This window comes from Lynx rufus, unplaced genomic scaffold, assembly GCF_022079265.1.
Source record: "Lynx rufus isolate CCGP_SWC_20201006 ecotype Redwood Valley unplaced genomic scaffold, mLynRuf1.p SCAF_15, whole genome shotgun sequence".
Lineage (NCBI taxonomy): Eukaryota > Metazoa > Chordata > Mammalia > Carnivora > Felidae > Lynx > Lynx rufus.
In genome coordinates this window covers 845,726-867,293 of record NW_025814829.1, presented here as the reverse complement: position 1 = coordinate 867,293, position 21,568 = coordinate 845,726, and the positions used below count along the sequence as shown (strand labels likewise).

At 48.1% G+C, this 21,568-nt stretch overlaps 1 protein-coding gene across 2 annotated transcripts in view; it reads right to left on the bottom strand.

The window, feature by feature from the left end:
• The window catches only part of LOC124509910 (carboxyl-terminal PDZ ligand of neuronal nitric oxide synthase protein), a 286,360-nt gene that overhangs the window by 63,387 nt on the left and 201,405 nt on the right, over positions 1-21,568 (bottom strand). The window contains exon 4 of one of the 2 annotated variants that reach the window (XM_047076502.1): positions 10,660-10,718. In XM_047076502.1, the coding sequence (XP_046932458.1) occupies positions 10,660-10,718 (59 nt within the window). Of the gene's footprint in view, positions 1-10,659; positions 10,734-21,568 lie in introns of both variants that reach the window. The other variant, XM_047076503.1, reaches the window with a different exon arrangement.

Below are 21,568 nucleotides of genomic sequence, written 5' to 3'. Positions count from 1 at the left end.
CTATGTAGGACTGCAAGCCACAGAAAGGCAGGCAGAAAACTGGAAAGAAGAGGAGAATCGATAGGTGGCGGGGGGGGGGGGGGTGTGAAGTCAGACCACGAGGAATGGCAGGGTGGTGGGCACCGGGCTTTGGGAGGGAGCCGAGGGTTGACAGATGTGCTCTCGCACAGGGCAGCAGGGGTGAGGGAGGTTATTTATTTCAGGATAGGGGAGAGCTGAGAGGACCGGCAGGGAGGGATGGAGAGGCTAGAGAAGGGCAGGCCCACGGGGAAGAGACCGGAGAAGCTGGGTCTGGAACACAGGAGGGCAGGGCACAGAGGGGCGATGACGGTAGGCAGTGACCCACGATGTGTGGAAGGGGAAGCGGATGCGGAGGAAGCTCACGGAAGATGGGGGTCACCTAGGGAGAGGGAGGGTGCACAGAGCCCACAGGTAGAAGCAGGTGAAAAGGACTTGGCACCGAGGGGAATTAACGCCGGGGTGAATGAGGGATCACAGAGCACCCCCGGGGAACTAACTGAAGCTAGAGAGCACGAAGGATACTCTTTCCCCTCTTACTTCGTAAGTTTCTCCATGCGGAAAATCGGGCAATTCCTACTCATGCATATGTATGAAAAGGCACAGTCTATGAAAGGTTCTGACACCAGAGGGAATAAAAACATCAACTCTACATGAAACATCACTCGCGGCAGTGATGGATACTCCCATCCCTCCACGGGCGGGTCCGGAAAAGACGGGAGGAGCATGGGAGAGATCTACAGGTCAGGCTGCCCTGGTTCCAGTCCAGCAGGGGCCCCTCAAGGCCCTCCCATGCTGGAAGGCTGGAGGAGGCTCGATCTCAGAAAAATATGGGAAGACGCAGGGGCGCCTGGGTGGCTCAGGTCACGATCTCACGGTTCGCGAGCTCGGGCCCCGGCTCAGGCTCTGCGCTGACAGCTCAGAGCCTGAAGCCCGCTTCAGATTCTGTGTCTTCCTCTCTCACTGCCCCTCCCCGATTCAGTGTTTGTCTCTCTCTCTCAAGAATAATAAACATTAAAAAATTAAAAAGATATATGGGAAGATGCAATCGCCCTGTCCCTCGTACAGCACAGAGCACAAATGGGACCCAGGTGTCTGAGCTCCAGATCTGCTCATTCTTCTCTGACCTTCCAGGACCCCCGGTACCCGGGCCCCCTGTCCCACTCCTGTGGCAATGGAGCAGTCTGAGGTGGGGACTTGGGCGTGTGGAGCTACGAAGGGAGGGAGGCTGGAGAGGAGAGCTGTCTATCTGGGAGGTCTCGATCCGATTTTGGGGGGGGGCAGCCTGGATGTTGGAGAGCCACCTCTAAGAATCCTGACAGCTTTTCTGGATTCACAAAGCAACAGTGTAAGTAATTACTACGTATTCTATCTTTTCTCCTAATTACGGGATTCTACCTATACATTACAGGTCAGGATAGTATCTGATTCCATTAAAAAATAACATATTTTTAAAACCTGTTACCTTAATCCCATGGGACCTCGACTTTCTGCCTTTCTAGGGGTATTATTATCTCCTTTTAAAAATGTCAATTTGTTTGATTCCACTGCTGATTTCCAATTTGTGGCCCCGTGCTTCTCCCTTCTCTCCCTAGCAAGAGGCTGGCAGACCCTGTCCCCTCCTCTGATAAAACTTCTCCTTTATGAGTCACCATGCATTCCACCCTCCTGAACGCCAGCCTTTCTTCTGTCCTTACTCTCTCTTAGGGTGGATGCTCTCTTGTTTATTTGCAAGTCTTTAAATTTTTTTTTTTCAACGTTTTTTATTTATTTTTTTTGGGACAGAGAGAGACAGAGCATGAACGGGGGAGGGGAAGAGAGAGAGGGAGACACAGAATCGGAAACAGGCTCCAGGCTCCGAGCCATCAGCCCAGAGCCCGACGCGGGGCTCGAACTCACGGACCGCGAGATCGTGACCTGGCCGAAGTCGGACGCTCAACCGACTGTGCCACCCAGGCGCCCCTGATCTGGATGATTTTAAAACCGGTGCCTTCCACATCCTGTGGTTTCATTACTAGCAGTCTGGGGTTTAAGAATCAAACTCTTTAAAAAAAATCAAACTCTTTCGGGGTGCCCGGATAGTTCAGTCAGTTAAACGTCCAACTCTTGATTTCAGCTCAGGTCATGATCTCACAGTTCGTGGGTTCGAGCTCCATGCCGGGCTCTGTGCTGACATTGGGCTGTGTGGAGCCTGCTTGGGATTCATTTTCTCTCTTTCTCTCTTTCTCTTTCTCCCTCTCCTGCTCACATGCACTCTCAAAATAAATAAGTAAACATTAAAAAAAAATCAAATTCTTTTTCTTTACTTTGCTTGTCATTTAATGTGATTCCTGAATCTGAGGGTACTCGCGTCGTCTTCATTCTGTCTGGTTGGATCATTGCAACTGTTGGCTGCTAACTAAGTGAAATATGCTACCATAGTCCCTTATTTTCCAAGACACTCCCAAATGTCACAGGTTTAGCAATCCCCAGGAGAGAAAACAGTTCATTCACCTTAAAATCCAGGGCTTTCTGTCCTGCAAAATGTTCTGCACTTTGATGGGTAACTCTGAAGTGATAAAAACATGAAGGCAAATGAATGTGTGGGTTTATCTTAAAAGGGGGATGCCACTGAACAGAGCAGTGTGCCCACCCTAAGGACAGAAGCCCGGGGAGGACAGTCCTCCAACGATTAACTAGTTCGTGATCATGGGAGAGTCACCTACGACATCTGAAGCTTCATTTCATCCTAAGAACGGGGATGACTGGTTCTACACATGGGGTTGCCTTTAGGATTGACGTAACCTTGGTCCGGTCTCGTCTGACTGTAGATCCTTTGAGGGCAGGGACGAGGTCTTGCTCAACCAGACAGGGTCAATTTCTTGCTCTTTCAATAATACTCGGATAATGGACAGAATCCCTCCAAGCACGTCCTTTCCGGCAAGCAGGCCGTGCGGGTTTGCCTGTGTAGGTGAAGGATGTGTGGGAGGAAAGGGCTGGTCTTGTTGGTGGCAGGTGCTACCGAGTTAATCAACAGCGTGGGTACGAGGATATCGGGTGACGTTCTGTCCCAGCCACGGCCCCTCGGTAACCTGGCATCCCTGGTGATCACCTCCCCCCAGCCCTCCCAGAAAAGACTCTGGCTCCTCCAGGCCTCCAACCCACAGGGATGCCCTGATTCCCTCTGTGCACCTGCTGCGGCTCTGGACCCAGCCCCCAAAAGGGATGCTTTCTATTTTCCCAGCATCCGGGGACCAGCTCTGGCCTCGGCCACTCAGCAAGCTTCTCTGCTGTCCAGTGGCTCTAACACACCTCCTACAAACGAAAATGAACTCCAGCCTGGGGGAATCCTCCCCCCCAAGTTTGTCCTTCCTCGTATGTTCTCTTTCAGCTCTAGAGGACTGTTCAGAGTGCTCTTTCCAATTTAAAGGTGCTGTTTTGTTACAGCTGAATGATTCTTTACAATTCTTCTGTGTAAATCACTGTGTGAATTCTGTCTTCCGATTGGACCCAGACTGATAAACCACTGTTTTCCTCGGTGCCTGGCACAATCAACAATACATATCGGAGCTCTCCGGGCGTCCTTTCCTCCCTTCCCCAGCTAGCCCTGAATAATTTATCTCTGACTTGTTCCAAATCACAGCACAGCTCAAAGTGGAGGGCCCCAAACTGGAACGTACCTCCTCTAATGTCTCCTCTCACCAACTGCTGGCATGTTAATTAATGACATTTCTGAGAACTGGCTGGACACCCTAGGGGGACCCTACTTGGTTTGGTCATTTATACTCAAAACTGGAGACCTTCTCCCAGTCTGGCTCCTAAAGACTTCAGGTCAATTAATTTACTTCCTTTGGTTAAAAAGAAGGATTTTTGTTTGTATGTCTGGCCCCCGGTATCAGAAACCTCCAGGGGATGGGTAATTCCTTCGGTTCCTAATAAGACTGAGAAATTTCAAAAGCACAGTGACTTCTGTAATGGTACCACTACTCCAGAGCTATTTTTTAACTTAGAAAAAAAGCATGCCATTAAACCAGAAAGGGTAAAATATGAGATGTGAAACCTGAAACAAGGAAAAATAAGACATGAAGCCTTCATTTTTCAGGCCGAATCCTGTTCTATTCGACAGCCTTACCGTATCACTGATACGGTATGAAAATGTTCTTATTCAAGTTACACTTGACTGAAAGCTCAGAGGGACAGTTCACCTGTTACCATCTGGTGTGATGGTTTTACAGTGGGTCAGTTCTGCTAAACCAGAACTTGGCACTCCTCACACTATAGAGCTGCTGTGCAGGATGGCTCAAGAGAGAAACCTGTGTGGCATTTGGGCGGAGGAAATAAAGCAGGAACAGCTACGCTCTGAAGCATCATCCCTGGCTACAGTGGGAAGAAACGGACATTGAGGTATCGGCGAACCGAGGGTGGCCTCACTCTTCTGTGCTCCATAGCCGGCTCTCCTTCATAAATGTCCTCCTTCGTAACTGCCAGCCCCCCTGAACATCAAGGTCCCTGAACAGAAGCATCTCAGCTAACTAAAAGGCGGCAGCCAGGAAGAGTCAACAGCCTTCCGCAGAGGTCTGCACCTGTCCCCTCTGCAATGCCGCTCTCGCACGTGGCCCCGCCTGGCATCCTGTGAACTCTGACTTATAAGCCACAGCGGGGCTGGCTCATGGCTCCTTTCAGGTCTTGTGTGGACTTTTTACTTCTTGGGTCCTGCTGCAATGGTGTAGGTCCAAATCCGGTAACAACTTCCTTAGGCCCAAACACTCATAGTTGCCTGCTTCCCTACTCGATAAATCCTGATTCACATACACACACACAAATCAAACACTCTGAATAATGGGTTCAAAAGAATTATATCTAATATGGCGACGATCTATGTAACTTCTTGTATTTAGGTTGAAAAATAAAACAGAGAAAACTGCAGGAATAAAGAATGAGTAAAAAATCTGGATTAAAGGCCATGACATAATCCTAAGGATTCTGGACAATAAATCCATCATGACCCAGGTCCTAACAGCATGTTAAACAAGAAAAATATAGCATGATGTCATTCTTTAAAAATGAATGCAAAAGTCCGTATCGTGAGAGTAAAACTGCTCTCTGTATTTTACACTGGTAAGACAACATCTGGGATTCGGTACTAAATTCTAACATACTTTGGGGCGCCATCCAACTCCTGATTTCAGCTCAGGTCATGGTCTCACAGTTCATGAGTTCGAGCCCCACACTGAGCTCTGTGCTGACAGTCTGGATGGAGCTTGCTCTGGATTCTCTGTCTCCCTTTCTCTCTGCCCCTCTCCCGCTCACAGTCTCCCACTCTCAAAAAATAAACATTAAAAATATTCTAACATATTTTAAGAGGAAATAATGTGCTCTGAAACCAGGAAGTCTAGAAAAGAAAAGCACAATGAAGAAAGGCTTCGGGAACGTTAGGGAAATGAGGTCTATGTATTTGTGGCTCCAGAGAAGAGAGCTAGGATCAAGGGGACAAAACTTACATAAACATAGTGAAAAGCACGGTCACAGCAAATCAGCACAGAGGACGGAGGTCTCCTGCAAGCGGGGGAAGCTGGACTACAAGTCCACCACAGCGCGCTTAACCTCGTAAAATTCCATGAATTTAGAGGTCGCCTGGGGCTTGGCAAGGGGGAATAAGGGGTCCCTGCTGATGGGGACAAAGCTCCTATTTAGAACGATGGAAAGGGTCTGGAAGGTGGGGACGGCTGCGCAACACTCTAAGTGTAATCGATGCCACTAATCTGTACACTGAAAATTGTTAAAATGGCAAATTTTATGTTCTATATATTTCATCACAATAAAAAAAAAACCCGTGCTTCTATTATTCTATGTGAGAGATGCAAAAAAAAAATTAAATTTAAAATCTGAGTCAATAAAAGAGGACTCCGTTACCGATGTGGCAAAGGCCTTTCTTTTGGCTGGGAAGAATGTATTGTACCACAAAGGGGTTTTCCGCAAGCAAATGCTGCAGGGACCCAGCGTTTCTGCAGGGGCGCCTGGGTGGCTCAGTGGGCAAGCGTCCGACTTCGGCTCAGGTCATGATCTCGCGGTTCGTGAGTTCGAGCCCCATATCCGGCTCTGTGCTGACCGCTCAGAGCCTGGAGTCTGCTTCGGTTTCTGTGTCTCCCTCTCTCTCTGCCCCTGCCCCACTCATGCTCGGTTTCTCTCTCAAAAATAAATCAACATTAAAAAAAAAAATAAAGACACATAAAAGCCAAAAGCAATTATGCATTCTTTGGCAATGCCAGTCAATCAAACCAGAGGGGTTCCTGAGGGGAAGAAACAGTATACAAAGAAAGCGCATTTGTAAATGTCCCCATATTATCATGATGATAAATGTCCTTAGTGATGATGAAATGGGGCACACAGTTTAGAATAAAGTCCTCTTTCATCTACCCATAACACACAGACATACAAATTTACAAGTACAGGGGCCAAAAACACCCAATTTAATACATAAGTGGGAAAGAAGTATCTAGAAACCTGGGACAACACTGGGGAAACTTCATGCCCTTGTTCATACATGTGGGCTGCTGAATTCTGATAGGTTAGGAAGCTATCCATGAGAGACCTACAACCAGAAAGTCTGCTGTAGGGGGTTTCTTTATGGCGGGGGGAGGCGTTGCCCAACAGATCTGAGGGTTGTGACTTCAAGCCCTATGTTGGGCATGGACCCTACCTTAAAATTAAAAAAAGTTTTTACACTTGTTGGGATGAGCACTGGGTGTTATACACAGGGGATGAATCGCTGGAACCTACTCCTGAAATCATTATAGCACTATACGTTAACTAACTTGGATGTAAATTAAATAAATAAAATTAAAAGATTTTTAAAAAATTTTTAAATTATTATTATTTTAAGTGTATTTATTTATTTTGAGAGAGACAGAGACAGTGTGGATGGGGGATGGGCAGAGAGAGAAAGAGATAGAGAAAAAACCCCAAGCACCCACAAAGCTTCAAGATCATGATCTGAGCCAAAACCAAGAGTTGGTCACTGAACCAACTGCACCACCCAGGTGCACCCCCAAAAAATATTGTTTAAAATTCACTGTAAGATTTAAGATTTCTTTGCTGTTTTCTATCCTCCCACCAAAAAGCATATATATATTTTTAAAGATTTCATTTTTAAGTAATCTCTATACCCAACATGGGGCTTGAACTCACAACTCCAAATTCAAGAGACACAAAAAAGCATATTTCTTCTTAAAAGTGAATGAATGAAAAAAGATGTGCCATACTAATACTAATTGAAAGTAATCTTTATAAAAAGAAGAATAGTTAGAAGATAAACTACCCAATTTCAAAAATTTTTTTAAAGCCTATTAATTCTTTGAGAGAGAGAGAGAGAGAGAGAGAGAGAGAGAGAGAATCCCAAGTAGGCTCTATGCTGTCAGTACAGAGCCCGATGCAGGGTTCAAACTCATGAACCATAAGATCATGACCTGAGCTGAAATCAAGAGCTGGGTGCCCACCCAACTGAGCCAACCAGGCACCCCCCCCCCAGGAATTTTTATTAAGCTACAAGACACTGTGGTTCCGGCATCATGACAGACACCTGGATGGATGGAACAGAAGAAAGAGTTCTGAAATAAATTACACAGAGAGGGGTAATGGATTTTCAACAATGGTACTTCAGCTAAGAACAGTCTTTCCAACAAATGAGGTTGGAAGTGGACATCCGCGTACAGGAGGAAAAACAAAACCTTTGATATATCCCTCACATTATATTAACAAATGAATCAAAGTAGATCACACACCTAAATGTAACGCTTAGAAGAAAGTCTTTGTGATCTTGAGTCAGTCAAAGGTTTCTTAGCTACGACACCAAAAATGCAATCCATCCATTGAAAAAATTGATAATTTGGACTTCATCAAAAGCAAACGTCTGCTCTTCAAAAGACATTGTTAAGACAAAAGACAAACCAGACTTGCAAAAAAAATATTTGCAAACCAGATACCTGATAAAGGATATGCATTCAAAATTTACCAAAAACTCTCGGGGCGCCTGGGTGGCGCAGTCGGTTAAGCGTCCGACTTCAGCCAGGTCACGATCTCGCGGTCCGTGAGTTCGAGCCCCGCGTCGGGCTCTGGGCTGATGGCTCAGAGCCTGGAGCCTGTTTCCGATTCTGTGTCTCCCTCTCTCTCTGCCCCTCCCCCATTCATGCTCTGTCTCTCTCTGTCCCAAAAATAAATAAACGTTGAAAAAAAAAAAAATTTTTTAAAAAAATTTACCAAAAACTCTCAAAATTCAGTAAGAAAACAAAACACCACAATCAAAAAGGGGCTAAAGATTTGAACAGATGCTTAACAAAAGATATACCAAGGGCACAGAAGATGAAAAGATGTTCAACATCATTAGTCATTAGGAAATGCAAATGAAAACCACAGTGAGATACTAATACATACCTACTTGAAGGGCTGAACTTTAAGAAAAAAACTGACAATATCACATGTTGGCAAAGATGTGCAGGAAGTGGAAGTCTCAAACTCCACTAGCAGAACTGTTTCATTAAAAATACATAAATAAAAATAAATACACACACACACCCCTACTGTATAATTAGTCATTCGACTCTTGGTGTATTCTCCCAAGAAACACGAAACTGTATGTCCATACAAATACTTGCAGTGAACACAGAAGCTTTCATTGTAATAGCCCCGAACTGGAAACCACCAACAAGTGAATGGCTAAGCACACTGAGTTATACTCATATAGTGGAATCCCATTTGGTACTAAAAAGGGATACGCTACTGATACATACAATGACAAGGAATGATTCCTTAAGGAAAGAAGCCAGGCCCCCCAAAAGGATACACTGTAGGACTCTGCACGAAATTCGAGAAAAAAACAGACTCATCTAGAACAACAGAAGGGAGATCAGTAGTTGCCTGGGGATGTAGGGGGCAGGAGGGAGGGAGGTGGGGCAGGGAGGGGTGGGAAGATTATACGTGGGCACACAAGGAAACTTTTGGGGGCAACATATACCCCTCATCTTGACCAAGGTGATGGTTTTAGGTTTTAGAAGTGTACACGTAGGTCAAAACTTACCAAATTAATCACATTTAAGTATGCTCAATTTAAAGCTCAAAATAAAGCTGTTATAAAAAATAAATAAAATTGACAGCTTGTTTGGGCAAAGTCGTTAAAACTTTGGGCAAAGTCCTTTCAACCAAGCGAAGGCAAGATTCGAGTCCATGAGGAGCGTCCACGATGAGGTGCCTTTGTATGTGTATGTGCCACTGCGGGGGGTGGGGGGGAACCCAAGAAACAAGAAATTCTTCCTTTTACAAAATGCAAATGGCAGGGAGGGGTTCATCCATTCACACCCTTCGGGCCCAGTCCTGATGCAATCTGTTTCTTTCCTTATCGCTCAAGTAGAAAGTGATTACTCCCCTCTGTGAATCACTCCAACACTTTAAGTTAATTTTCAGATATCAGCTCAGTGCATTTCTCCAACCGCCCATCACACATTTATTAAATGACGCATCTAGGCCAGATTCACAGAGGCCTGGTGCTGGACATACAAATGTGAGCTGGGCGTAGTTCTTTACCGGCAAAAGCCTCATAGTTTACTGGCGAAAGACTTGGACAATAACACGCTGTAACATGTCCACAAACGTTTAAAAGCACAACAGGAACCTGGAGAAAGAAATTGGTGTTGTCAGACGCGTGGTCTTGTGCTGTAGTGACTGGTTCGGGACCCCATTTTCTTCTAGACCAACGCTCCCCAAGAACAAGGGACCGTGGCTTACTCACTTGAATCATCCACTCAATCACCCAGCACAGGACCTGACACGAGAGTTTTCACACTTGTGTATTTGTTTGAACGAACGGAAACTTCACTTCATAGGCATCCGCTCTTTGACTAGAAGGCAGGGCCACCATGTTGCCAACTTGTCGGTTGAGTCCCAACCTTTATCCATTTTGTCATCCGAAGCAAGTCATTTGAGGGGAGATGAAACACTGAAACCTAGGTTCCCCCAAATCCCAAAGGAAGCGCTCATACCCATTCTGTCAGTGAAGAAAACAAGGAGGAGGTAGGGGTGGGGTGGATGGGGCTCAGTCAGCGAAGTCTGGGGCACAAGAGTCACACGGTGAATCAAGGTCCCACCGAGGGTCTAAAGCAGGCCCTGGCAGCCGTGTTGTGACCATCAGGTATTCCCCTGCCCAGAGAGCACACATCTGATCTCTAGAGGAATCCTACCAGTCTCACTGTGAAAGCAATTTCTGGGGATTATACGTGGGACTTTCTGCTTTTCCAAAAGATCACAAACCCTTATCTGCACTCAGAAAGGTGCACTCTGCACCTTTCTGAAGGGGCAGAGAGGTGGAACAGATATGCAATTATGAAGTTTCAGTTAAGATAAAACTAGCACAAAACGGAAAAGTCTCAAACTACAACCAAAAGATTTGGCCTAAACACCAGGCAAAAATCCTTCACTGTTTCCAGATGGCGCAATTGAGCTGGAGAAGAATTTTCCACTCAATCTTCAAGACGAGGTCGATTTGCTTCTTGTACTTACGTGTCTAGAAACCACAGGTCTCAGAAGAGACATGCAGTAGAAATTTATTTGGATTTGTCTGGACCCACCAGCCTGACAGCTCCAAGGGACAACAGGTAGGGATGGGGCTCTTACCTGTAGATGGGGTCCTGCATCACCAGCATCTTGCTTTCATCCCACGTCCACTCCTTTTTCTGCAATAAAAGAAGCTGTAAATGAATAAGTTAGGCTTGTCCTCCGCTACAGAACCAGGGCAGACATTGAGCTACTGATGCCTATGCAAACGCATGCACTTGCTCCTGGCCTGACTTCTTCTAAGAGGCCTGGCGCCCAGGGCTCCAGAGGCCAAATGGAAAACATCGTGTCTGGTCTGAGCGGTTTCCTTCAAACACTTTAAGGAGACCGTCTCTCCGGGGCACAGGAGGCAGGTGGGAGCCAAGGCCACCCCAAGGGGCCACAAGCAGACTCTAAATCAAAATTTCATGGAGAAATCGCCAAGGGGAAAAAAAAGATGATATATCACTCCAGAGGAGTGGGAGAAGCAGGAGGAACAAAAGGGAGAAAGAGGGGCACCCGGGGGCTCAGACGGTTAAGCGTCTGACTCTTGGTTTGGGCTCAGCTCATAATCTCATGGGACGTGACTTTGAGCCCTGCGGCTGGCTCTGCACTGGCAGCGTGGAGCCTGCTTAGGATTTTCTCTCTCTCTCTCTCTCTCTCTCTCTCTCTCTCTCTTTCTCCCCCTCCCTCCCTCCCTCCCTCCCCTGCTCACTCACTCACTCTCTCAAAATAAATATTTTTTTAAAAAGGGAGAAGGGGGCAGAGCTGTGAATGGTGCTGTCAAAAGCAAAGGAAGTGTAATTCTCACCCTCCCTTCCTCAAAGGGGACAAAGCTGGACACAGGCCTGGAGAGTTAACTAGCGCATTTGTAGTCACCCAAGAGGACCGTCGTGCTGGCTGGGAACCTAACTCACGGTGAACACAAAGGATACCCCTGAGCAGCTGGGGACGAGGACAGGATGGGGGCGAGGGCTAGGGCAGAAGACTCAGGGGCGGTTCCAGAGGCCCCAGATGCTTGATGAGGGGAGGAGCACCCCTACCTCCCAGGTCCCCAGGTGCAGGGACAGGGGCTCCTGCCGCACCTTCACTGGCCTCTGCTACAGGGGCGGTGCTACCCAGGACAACCTGGGAGTCGCACACTCCTCTGTCGATGGGGATCAAGCAGAGTGAAAGGCAAGCAAGTGTATGTTGGATTAATCACCATGGAACGAGCACCGTCAGCTCTGGGGGTTTGTCAGAGAGCACAGGGCAGTGGCTCTCAAAGTGCTGGGGGTGTGAAGACAGAGGCCTCCCCCGGGGGCTGGGGCGGGGGGACTATATTCAGGCCCCTTCGGCCTGAAGCATTTCTCCAGCGTGAACACTCAAAGACAACCCCGTACGCACCTGGCAGGTGTATGTACGTGCGCGCGCGCGCACACACACACACACACACACACACACACACACACACACACGCCATTTCACCCCCAAATTCTTATTCAATACCAACCCAACCCACAGAGGTGGCTTTTCGACGGGCTTACAAGCATTAGGTATCAAATGCTGTTTTACAAACAAGGAAACTCAGCTTCAAGAACTAACTGTTTTGGGGGGACACCTGGATGGCTCAACCGGTTAAATCTCTAAGCGTTGATTTGGGCTCAGGTCCTGATCTCATGGTTTGTGAGTTCAAGCCCCGCATCGGGCTTTGCACCGACAGCGCAGAGCCCGCTTGGGATTCTCTCTCCCTCCCTCTCTCTGCTCCTCCCCAACTCTCTCCCTCAAAAATAAATAAATAAATTTTAAAAAAAGCAAAAAAAGAATTAACTATTTCTTTTCAAAAGTTACCTTCCTGTAACTGCTGCTCATTGCCCTGCAAGATTTTAATACAGGAATGGCTCATTTGGAGCAAATCCAGAAAGAAGGAGAGTACATCTTTTTCTAAATAGGAACTCTCTAGATGCGTATAAACACAGCCAATCCAGACTCTCTTCTTTAAACTAAATCACCCCAGGCTTTGTCAACATTCCTCAGCAGACAAGTCTTCTGGATTTCTCACTCCCTAGCTGACCTTCTTTGTACCCCTCTTAAAAAAATTTTTTTTTCAATGTTTATTCTTGAGAGAGAGAGAGACAGAGGGCGAGCCAGGGAGGGGCAGAGAGAGAGGGAGACACAGAATCCCAAGCGGGCTCCAGGCTCCCAGCACAGCGCCCGACGCGGGCCTCGAACTCACAAAATGTGAGATCACAACCTGAGTCCAAGTGGGACGCTAAACCAGCTGAGCCATCCAGGTGCCCCCTTCATACCCACTGTATTTGCCAATGCCCCCCTCAACACCTGCTACTCTGGCCTGAATCCCTTCCTGATTTACATGTGGTCTAATCTGCAGACACACATTCCTATCTCTGTTCTGGCTGTGATACTGCTCTTAACCCAGCAAGGATCGGTTGATAGTATTTTTAGCCGCCTCCTACCCTTCCTGGCACATGTTAGGCCAGTTTCCAACGGACACACTGAGAGTTCTCAGAGGCAAAGTAACTCATAATTTGGATGCCTGTATTTATTTATTTATTTGTTTGTTCGTTCATTCATTCATTCATTCATTCATTCATTTATGAGAAAATGAGAGAGAGAGCGCGTGGGCAAGCACAAGTAGGGGTGGGGCAGAGAGAGAGGGAGACACAGAATCCGAAGCAGCCTCCAGGCTCCAAGCTGTCAGCACAGAGCCCGACTCAGGGCTCAAACTCACAAGCCGTGAGATCATGACCTGAGCTGAAGGCAGATGCTTAACCGACTGAGTCCCCTGGGCGCCCCATGGATGCCTATTTTAAACACACACTATAAATGTTCACCGCAGGAATTCTTTACACAGCAAAATATAAGGTTTCAAATACGGCTTGATGTGGGGGCAAAAGCATAATAGAAATATTAAGTAATCAAATATTAAGTTAAGCCACATCTATATTTAGGACCACATGTCCTGCCGGAGGTTAATTTAATTCATGTCTGGAAAGCACCACCTCTCTGCTGCTAAGCCTGTTTATTTACATCTGATTTCGGGAGTTGCAGGTTTTAGTTCTAACATTTCCATTTGGTTCTGCTTTCTTCTATGTCTTTGCTGAGACTTTCCACTTCTTCTGTGTCAAGAGCGTAACTGCTCATGGAAGTATTTTTACGACGGCTGCCTTAACGTCTCTGTCAGATCATCTAACATCTGTCCTCTCGGTATTGGCATCTCTTGACTATCTTTTGTTCATTCAAGTTGAGATTTTCCTCATTTCTGGTGTGGCAAGTGATTTTCAATGGAAACCTGGACATTTCAGAAAACACTTTTTTTTTAAGTTTATTTGGGGGAGGGCAGAGAGAGTGGTAGTTTTACTGTCTTCAGAAACTCACATGCCTCTCGCTTCTATCTGAAAGCTTTTTTTTTTTTTTAATGCTTAGAAATAAGGTCTTGGGAGTCTTGGTAGCTACATGTAGGAATTTTCAGTTTTGTTTACCCACTGGCTGTAGTCTCCAAGATGCGCCAGAAAAGGAAGACATTTCAAGTCCAGATGGGAGCGGAGAGGAGAAAGGAGAAGAGCGGAGGAAGGGAGAGGGGTGCGTCCCTGAGGCTGTCAACACCTCTTCAAGGCAGGGTTTGCCACCATCAGCCCAGGAGGACCAGCAGGACGGAACGAGCTGGTCTTCAGCCTCCTTCAACCTGAGGCCCAGGCTCAGGCGGGCCTCACTGGCACCATTCGGAGTCCAAGCAGGTACGGCAGGGAGGCCCATAAGCGAGGCCCAGGGAGGCAAAAATCAGCCCCCTCACCGGCTCCATAAATATAAAGGGATGGGGGAAGGGGGAATGTTAGCGGAGAGGGAGCACCCGAGGGGCAGCTGTCTGGCCGTCTGCCAGCCCCCCAACTTGTACCTGTACACACGTAACTCCTCTCTCTTGCTTGTTGTCCCCTCTGCACCTGCCAAGGACACTCACAGCACGGTCGAGACCTTCAGGAGGCCCCTGAACTAGGGTTCGCTAACCCATGTCTCTCTATGCCTTCCCTCTGCCATCAGTCTCCCCTCCCCCTTCTCTTCTTCTTATCAATTCCTTACTCCAAGGGAATTAAAAAGTCAACAGGACAGAGCAACTTAACGTGAGGGAAGGCTCTGCGTCATATTATTGGCTAGTCAGAATTTTCTGGAGTTAAGAAGTTGTCGTTGCAAGGATGCGCCCTACCGATCTTCCATTACAGGGAGTTTAACCAAGATCCCAGGGGTGGCATTCTGAAGCCCGTCCTCTTGCTTCTTTGAGGGGCCCTGCTTCCGGGATGCTCCCGGCCCATCAGGGGTGCTCAGGGGTGCACAGGGCAGGCCCGTTTCTGGGAGACACAGGAGTCCTCCCACATGGGACTTTGCCTTCACAATCTCCTGACAGTCTTGCCAAACCTTCCTCAGAGCACACCGCCATCTACGAGACTTTCATCCACCCTTCCTTCCTTCCTTGCTCTCTCCTCCCCTTGGAATCAGACCCACTCAGAAATGGGATAGCTACCAGCCTCTCCCAGGGCCTCCCCCATTTTCTCTCACAGGAATTCAATCCTGTCTTGGCATGTGCTTTTTGGAGGACCTAGAATAACACAAAGTGAGAAAAATACAGGAAAGTCATTTTATAACTGCTTCATTTTCTATCCTCGCAAGAAATTCTCCAGTTGATACGGGAGAGAAGTCTTCCTTTCATTTAACGATGTTTATATAATGCTTCCTTTGCGTTATCAAAATTGATCTCAACCTTAAAAGATAAACACTAAGCCTCGGAGATGGTAACTTACTTCCATCTGAGTTCACCTAGTCCAGTGGTAATTGAACCCAACTCGTATACCCTCCACGACCCATGTTCTCCTTGCTACTCCAAGTGATGGAATCAAAGAACGTCCCTCTCTGTCGCCTACAAATGGTAAAGGGCTTACAGGGTATGTTCCTATAAGACCACTGAATGGGGTAAGCACGTCCTGTATCTAGTGGGTGCAAATGGCCAGTCCTCTACGGAAAGTTACAGCCATTTTGACATTCCAAAATCTCCCGGCAAGAAATATTACCTGGGAACTAGGTCAGACGTAGGTCTGCCTTGAAGGGCCAAAACCACAAAAGAGAGTTAGGGATAATCATCATAGCTGTTCTGTCTCCCTTTGGAGCCCAGAAATGCATATGGCATCTCTGAAGCTCTTCCCCAAAAGTGGAGGAAGGATTTGTATCGAGATTTATTTCCTACCCTTACTGGAAATTATCAGTAGGCACATTGCAAAGTCTGTAAGCTTTATCATTATTCATGTTCCTGGCAGCAATGGGGATTTCTCAAAAAACAAAAACAAAAACAAAACAAAAAAATCAAAGAGCCCAAAGCATAACCTTGCAAAAGTCTCATTAACTCAGCTTGACAAGTTCTCCGTGCTTCCAGAGGGAACAGGATTAGTCTGAAAATATAGCTATCACTCATCTTCTGGCATAACCTATGGATACTGGATATAGAAAACACATTTCAAAACCGAAGTGCTTGCTAGTAAATTCTCACACAATGTACGCAATTCCTAATGTGCATGTTTTAAAGTTAGCAGAAAATAAAGAAGGCCTGGAAACATAACAGGGTAGAAAGAAGACCAGACCAAGTTTAGTCCTGGCTCCATCAGTAACTGTGTACCCTAGTTATCTCTGGGTAACCCTAGGACAGTCACTGTGCCTCTCTTGTTGATTTGCTTACTCATCAACCAGGGGATCAGATCAGATCATTTCTGAAGTTCTTTCTCCTAAATCCTGCTTCTATAATTCTAAGCGCCTCCTTTTCTCACTCAATTAGATTTGAGTTCTGTGTTTCCATGATAGCGAATGCTTCTCTTCGGACAGGGAACCAGTTTTCCCGCAATGTGATAGGCCAATTGACAGAGTACAGGCTAGAAGTTAAAGACCCTGGATTAATTAGTGATGCATTTTCTATGGAGTGGCTTTTCTCAAATTAGCGTGAAGAGGTAAGTGCACACACGGGAACATGATACTGGGAACAATCTACTTATCTGAGCAAGACAGACCTGGTTCAAATCTTGACTTCACCTCTGATGGGATGTGAGGTCTTGGGTAAGTTGCTACACCTTCTTTCACAAAGAACGGTATGTACCTCAGAGGACGATGGTGACCATTTCATAAGTAATACAGTGCGTCAAACAGCCCTGGCAAATGGCAGGTGCTCAGTATCAGTGTTAGCCATTACTGTTAGCTCGTCTCATTACCATCTTAGAGTGTCATTACTTTCACGAATTTGCTCCCTCTCGTCTGCTAGCTTCCCAAACAGATGAAACGGGATTAGAGAGAAGACAGGGTCCCTGCCCCTAAAGGCTCACAGCCCATGGGGGAAAGATATAAATCACCATCATGCAACTGTGTAGGAGCTATAGACCTACGTATACAGATAGTGCCATTAAAAATAATTTTGCTGGAAAGGGTCCGTGTCTAGTACCCTTACAGATCCTATTCAGTTCCTTGAATATGGTAGACATACAATGAACATTTGTTAATGAGAACGATGGAGCCTTTCTAGAATGTTGCCTTAGGAGATCCCAACTAAGTCATTGGTTTAGAAGAGAAACCACATGAAACTGAGGCCCTTCAGGTCCCTTTTGTAGAAAAATCCTTTGGACGAAGTTCAAGACTAATCCTTCTTATTGAGAAGTCCACTCCCTAGCAAAGAGTGCTATAGTGTGATTCTGGGATTGTAATGAATAATCATTATTATATACACAGCAAAACTAATTACTTGGGTTTGGCTGGGAGTTGAGGAAAATGTACTGATTGGAAGATGACAAAGCCACTTAATAGTGGGGTTCACACCACAAATATAAACCAAGAGTCACAGCAATTTGAGATTCATTATCTGCCGGCATCGGTTCAAGACGGCAGCCTTTTTTAGACACTTGCGAATATAACCAAAAAGATACATATTTTTTTTTTATGTCTCAGGGAGAGATAATCGCAAAATATTTGGCTACCGCCTACACTAGAATCAAGCACCACAGACCAGAGTCACTGAGCAAGTCCGACTCATAATACCACCGACGTTAGTGACTTCCACGGAGGCCTTTCTGAGCTTGGGGAAGGCTCTTGTCTCTGTTTCTTCAAAAGGGCAAATTGAGAGGAGGAGGAAGAGGGAGGGGAAGGTGATGGCCCAGAGTAACAAACGAGACTTCATTTGATCCAACTGCTAAGTGTTTAGCTCCTCCTGATTTGAGGATATCACCACACACAAATCCTGTTCCCTCATCCAGCAAGCCGAGAGCCATAATAACTGAAAACACGCCACATGCACCAGGCCCCCAAGTAAGTGCTGAGCTTACAACAGTGGCGCCTGCCCTTGGAAAGTTCCTGGGAGAACAGAGAATCCCTGTAAACACACTTCTCTCCCCACCGCCCCCCCGCCAGGATGCATTGCACTGTTCCCCAGGCCCAGACAGGCGGTGGGGCGGGGAAGGGCGGCTGCCTTGGGAAGTGTTTGACCTCAGAGGATCAGGAAGCAACAACACGTAAGCCCGCTTGGCCTCTAGGGTCTACTTCATCCACAGCTCAGTAGGCTTCAAGGACCTAAGTACAGGTGACCCCCACAGACATACGGGAGCGGCCAACAGCACGGCTCCAGAGCTGGTGCAGAATATTCCAGCTGGCGAAGTGAAAGTGGTCACCTAATCGGACTCTTGAGAGTTGAAGCTCAAGAAGGCGAAACAACCTGCCCACGGCCACGCAGCGAGGGACGGAAGAGCCAGGGCTCGGAGCCAGGTCTTCCTTCCTCAACCAAGGGCTCCTTCCGGCACGCACACGAACCCACGGAAGGTCAGCGTGTTTGCAGGAAGCGGGGGCTATTCGACATTTGGACGGACCGCTGCAGCGCAGACACGGACTCATCAGTGGAGCACGTCAGGCTGTCCCGACACGGGTGCCCACGGCTGAACATCGGCCGTGACTTTTTCTGCACATTCGGCTACCCCGGCAAGAGCTCTCGTTCTTAACCCGATGAGGACGGCCATCACCCAAACCTGCAGACCGTCCCATGTCCGGGGAGGCAGGTGTGGCAGGTCTCTACCCAGTCCCTCTCCATTCTAGACACAGACAGGCACACAGACATCGGGGCGGTATCCGCACACTCGGATCGTAGAGGACGGTCCCGGGGGAACAAGACGCCGCAAAGGCTGATGGCTGTTAGCGTGCACACAGTCTGTCCGAGGCAGCACACGCAGTCACCGTGCGTACAGGCAGCATCTGACTCACAACCACCGCCTGGGACAGACACCAGGCAGGGGCGGAGGAAACAGGTCGGGAGGCTTCCCTCCCTGCCCAAGCCTGGCATCAGAAGAACCGGATGGAGGGAAGGCCTGTTAGATCACCTCTTTCCTAGGCCAGCTGCAGGGGGGACCTGCACTAGCAATTACCAGGGAGGAGTTTCAAAATGAGTCACAAGGCCCCACGGGCTCCCCAGGGAAGATGCTTCCCCCGCTCAGCTTGCATCACCCAGTGGAAGGGGGCCGGCGTCTCTGCCGGGTGGCGTTCCGCACAGAGGTGTCCTTACGTGTGGTGGATCTCGGGCCAAATATCTAAGGCTCTTTGACATCATTTTTTCCCCAGGTAGAGTGGGGGTGATGCTGCATGTGGTACAGGATACGGGAGGGGCACAGCGAGATGGCAGTAAGACCGTCCCCGAAAGGCAAAACCACAAAGTGCCATCATAATGGATCAAATCAGAGGTATGCCAAGTTACCCGAAAGGGACAGAAGAGGCCCCAGGACAGCAGACCTTGAAACAGAACCTAACGGAAAGTAAAGGTGATGTCAGCCAGAAGTGTGCGTGCATGGCGGGGGGCCGGGGGGGGTGCCAGGAAGGTACCAAAGTCAGTGATGAGCCTGTGGAACAGACCCTCGGACAGCATGCGCCTGATAAGGCCCCTCCCAACATCCCGGGGACCTGGGTACCACGGAGCCAGGGACCAGGAAACGTTCCCGCCACACAGTTAGCGGACTCCCTCCGCGTCACGCTCGCCGGACCACCTCTGGCAATCTGCCTTCTCACATCACTTGCCCCCGATGGAGAAAAACCGAGATTTGCAGGCTCGTCGGGCTAACGTGAGTGTAGCTGGTCCGGGAAATCGCTCGTCTCAGAGCGAATAAAGGAAGCGGTGGGCTCGTCCACCCATCAGCCTCTTTTGACCTCTGTCAAGTACAAGTCAGCGTCCGGTCAGGCTCCTAACCTCGAAAAGTGAGGAGAGTCTCGGACTTGGAAAGGCCGACCGCCTGGCGCCCAGCCGGATGGCGGTTCGGGGAGGACACGGCGTGAGTGGCTGGCTTCCCCAGGCGACCGGGTGCCGTGGATGGTGATCACGTGTCCACGAGACCTTCCCAGCGGGCCTGATGAAGGGATGGATGGAACGGGCGGGAAGGCATCTTGTGATGTGGAAAGTGCCCTCACATCACAACCGTCGCCTCGTCAGGTAGGACCTGAGGGCGCTGAGCCACAGGTTCCTGCCCACCCCCCACCCCCACACACGAAGGGCCGAGCAAAGCTCTAGGACACTCGTGACAAAAGCCAAGCTGGGACTCAGCCCGGCTGCCTGAATCATGAGCTCAGGTGGCACCGACCCACGTTTTTTCCTGAGGGTATCTCTCGCTTTTAAATCCACATGGTTGTCATCCGTGATTTATTTAACTGGGGCCCAGGGACACCACCACCTGATGGGCCTCAGCTTGCTTCAGCCACTCTCCTGCTCAGGGACTCCTAAGAGGACGATATTCTCAAGGCCGTCCCACGGTTAACCACCGTGCACATGTATGTGTGGTGGGGGAAGGGCAGAAAAGAGACCCTTGGGATGAGAACAAGACGAGGACTGTGGCCCCGCTGTGGAGGTTTATAAGGTCAAAAACATCTAAGACGCCATTACAAATTCCCTACCACTTGTGAATTTTTAAGGTGTTCTTTACAAACAGTATCACGTGCTATTTTCTCCTATATACTTCCAACCTCATAGCCATAACACTTTCTTGAACCACCCTTAAAGATATTTGGGATGCATAAGAGAGCAAGTTTTAGTACGTGGGAGACCTTTGCAAACTCCAGCTGTCCAGAGAAAAAATGGGCTACCTAAGGAAGCAGTCAAGTCCCCACCACTGTGTGGCCTCTGGTCACACGCTGGGTAATGTCTTTGGTCGAGGACACAGAGCAGATTTAAATCCTTGGATTGCCAACACCCTTCCACACCCCTCTCAACCACTCGATTCTCCGAGCTTATGTCACCTACAACCAGGCCCATGTCTTTACTTCCATATCCCCCAGACTCAAGGCCTGCCTTGATTCCCATTCGAATTAACAGCATCTTAGGTTTGGAACAAAAGGCAGCTTGAGAGCTCAGGTCATGATCTCACAGCTCGTGAGTTCAAGGCCCACGTCGGGCTCTGTGCTGACAGCTCAGAGCCCAGAGCCTGCTTCCGATTCTGTGTCTCCCTCTCTCTCTCTGCCCCTAACCCACTTGCATTCTGTCTCTATCTCTCTCAAAAATAAACAAACATTAAAAAAATATATACGTATAAAACAAAGCTATCATAAATTAAAAAAGTATCAGCAGAGTTCAGAAACAAAGAAACAAGAAGATTCCTCATCTATCCTCAATCAACCAAGCCCCTGTCTGTTTCTTTCTGGAAACATACACTCCACCCTCTGCCAATATGGACACCTAGCTCTTCCCAGGGGTTAGTAACATCATTCTCCCACGGCACGTACAACTAACACAAAAACAGCCACGTGATGAGGCAACATACACCCACTTGCTTGTCTCAGCCCAGCTCAGAGGAATGTCCCCTGAATGGCTCAGTCCCTCCTCCCTTTCCTCCCGCCTTGGAGACCCTTGGCCCAGCCTCCCGCACACTGAACAGCCGCGGCGGACAGGTCTCGAAGGACTGTTCAAATAGATGGGCTGTAACAGCAGCAACAGAACACACAATGGGGC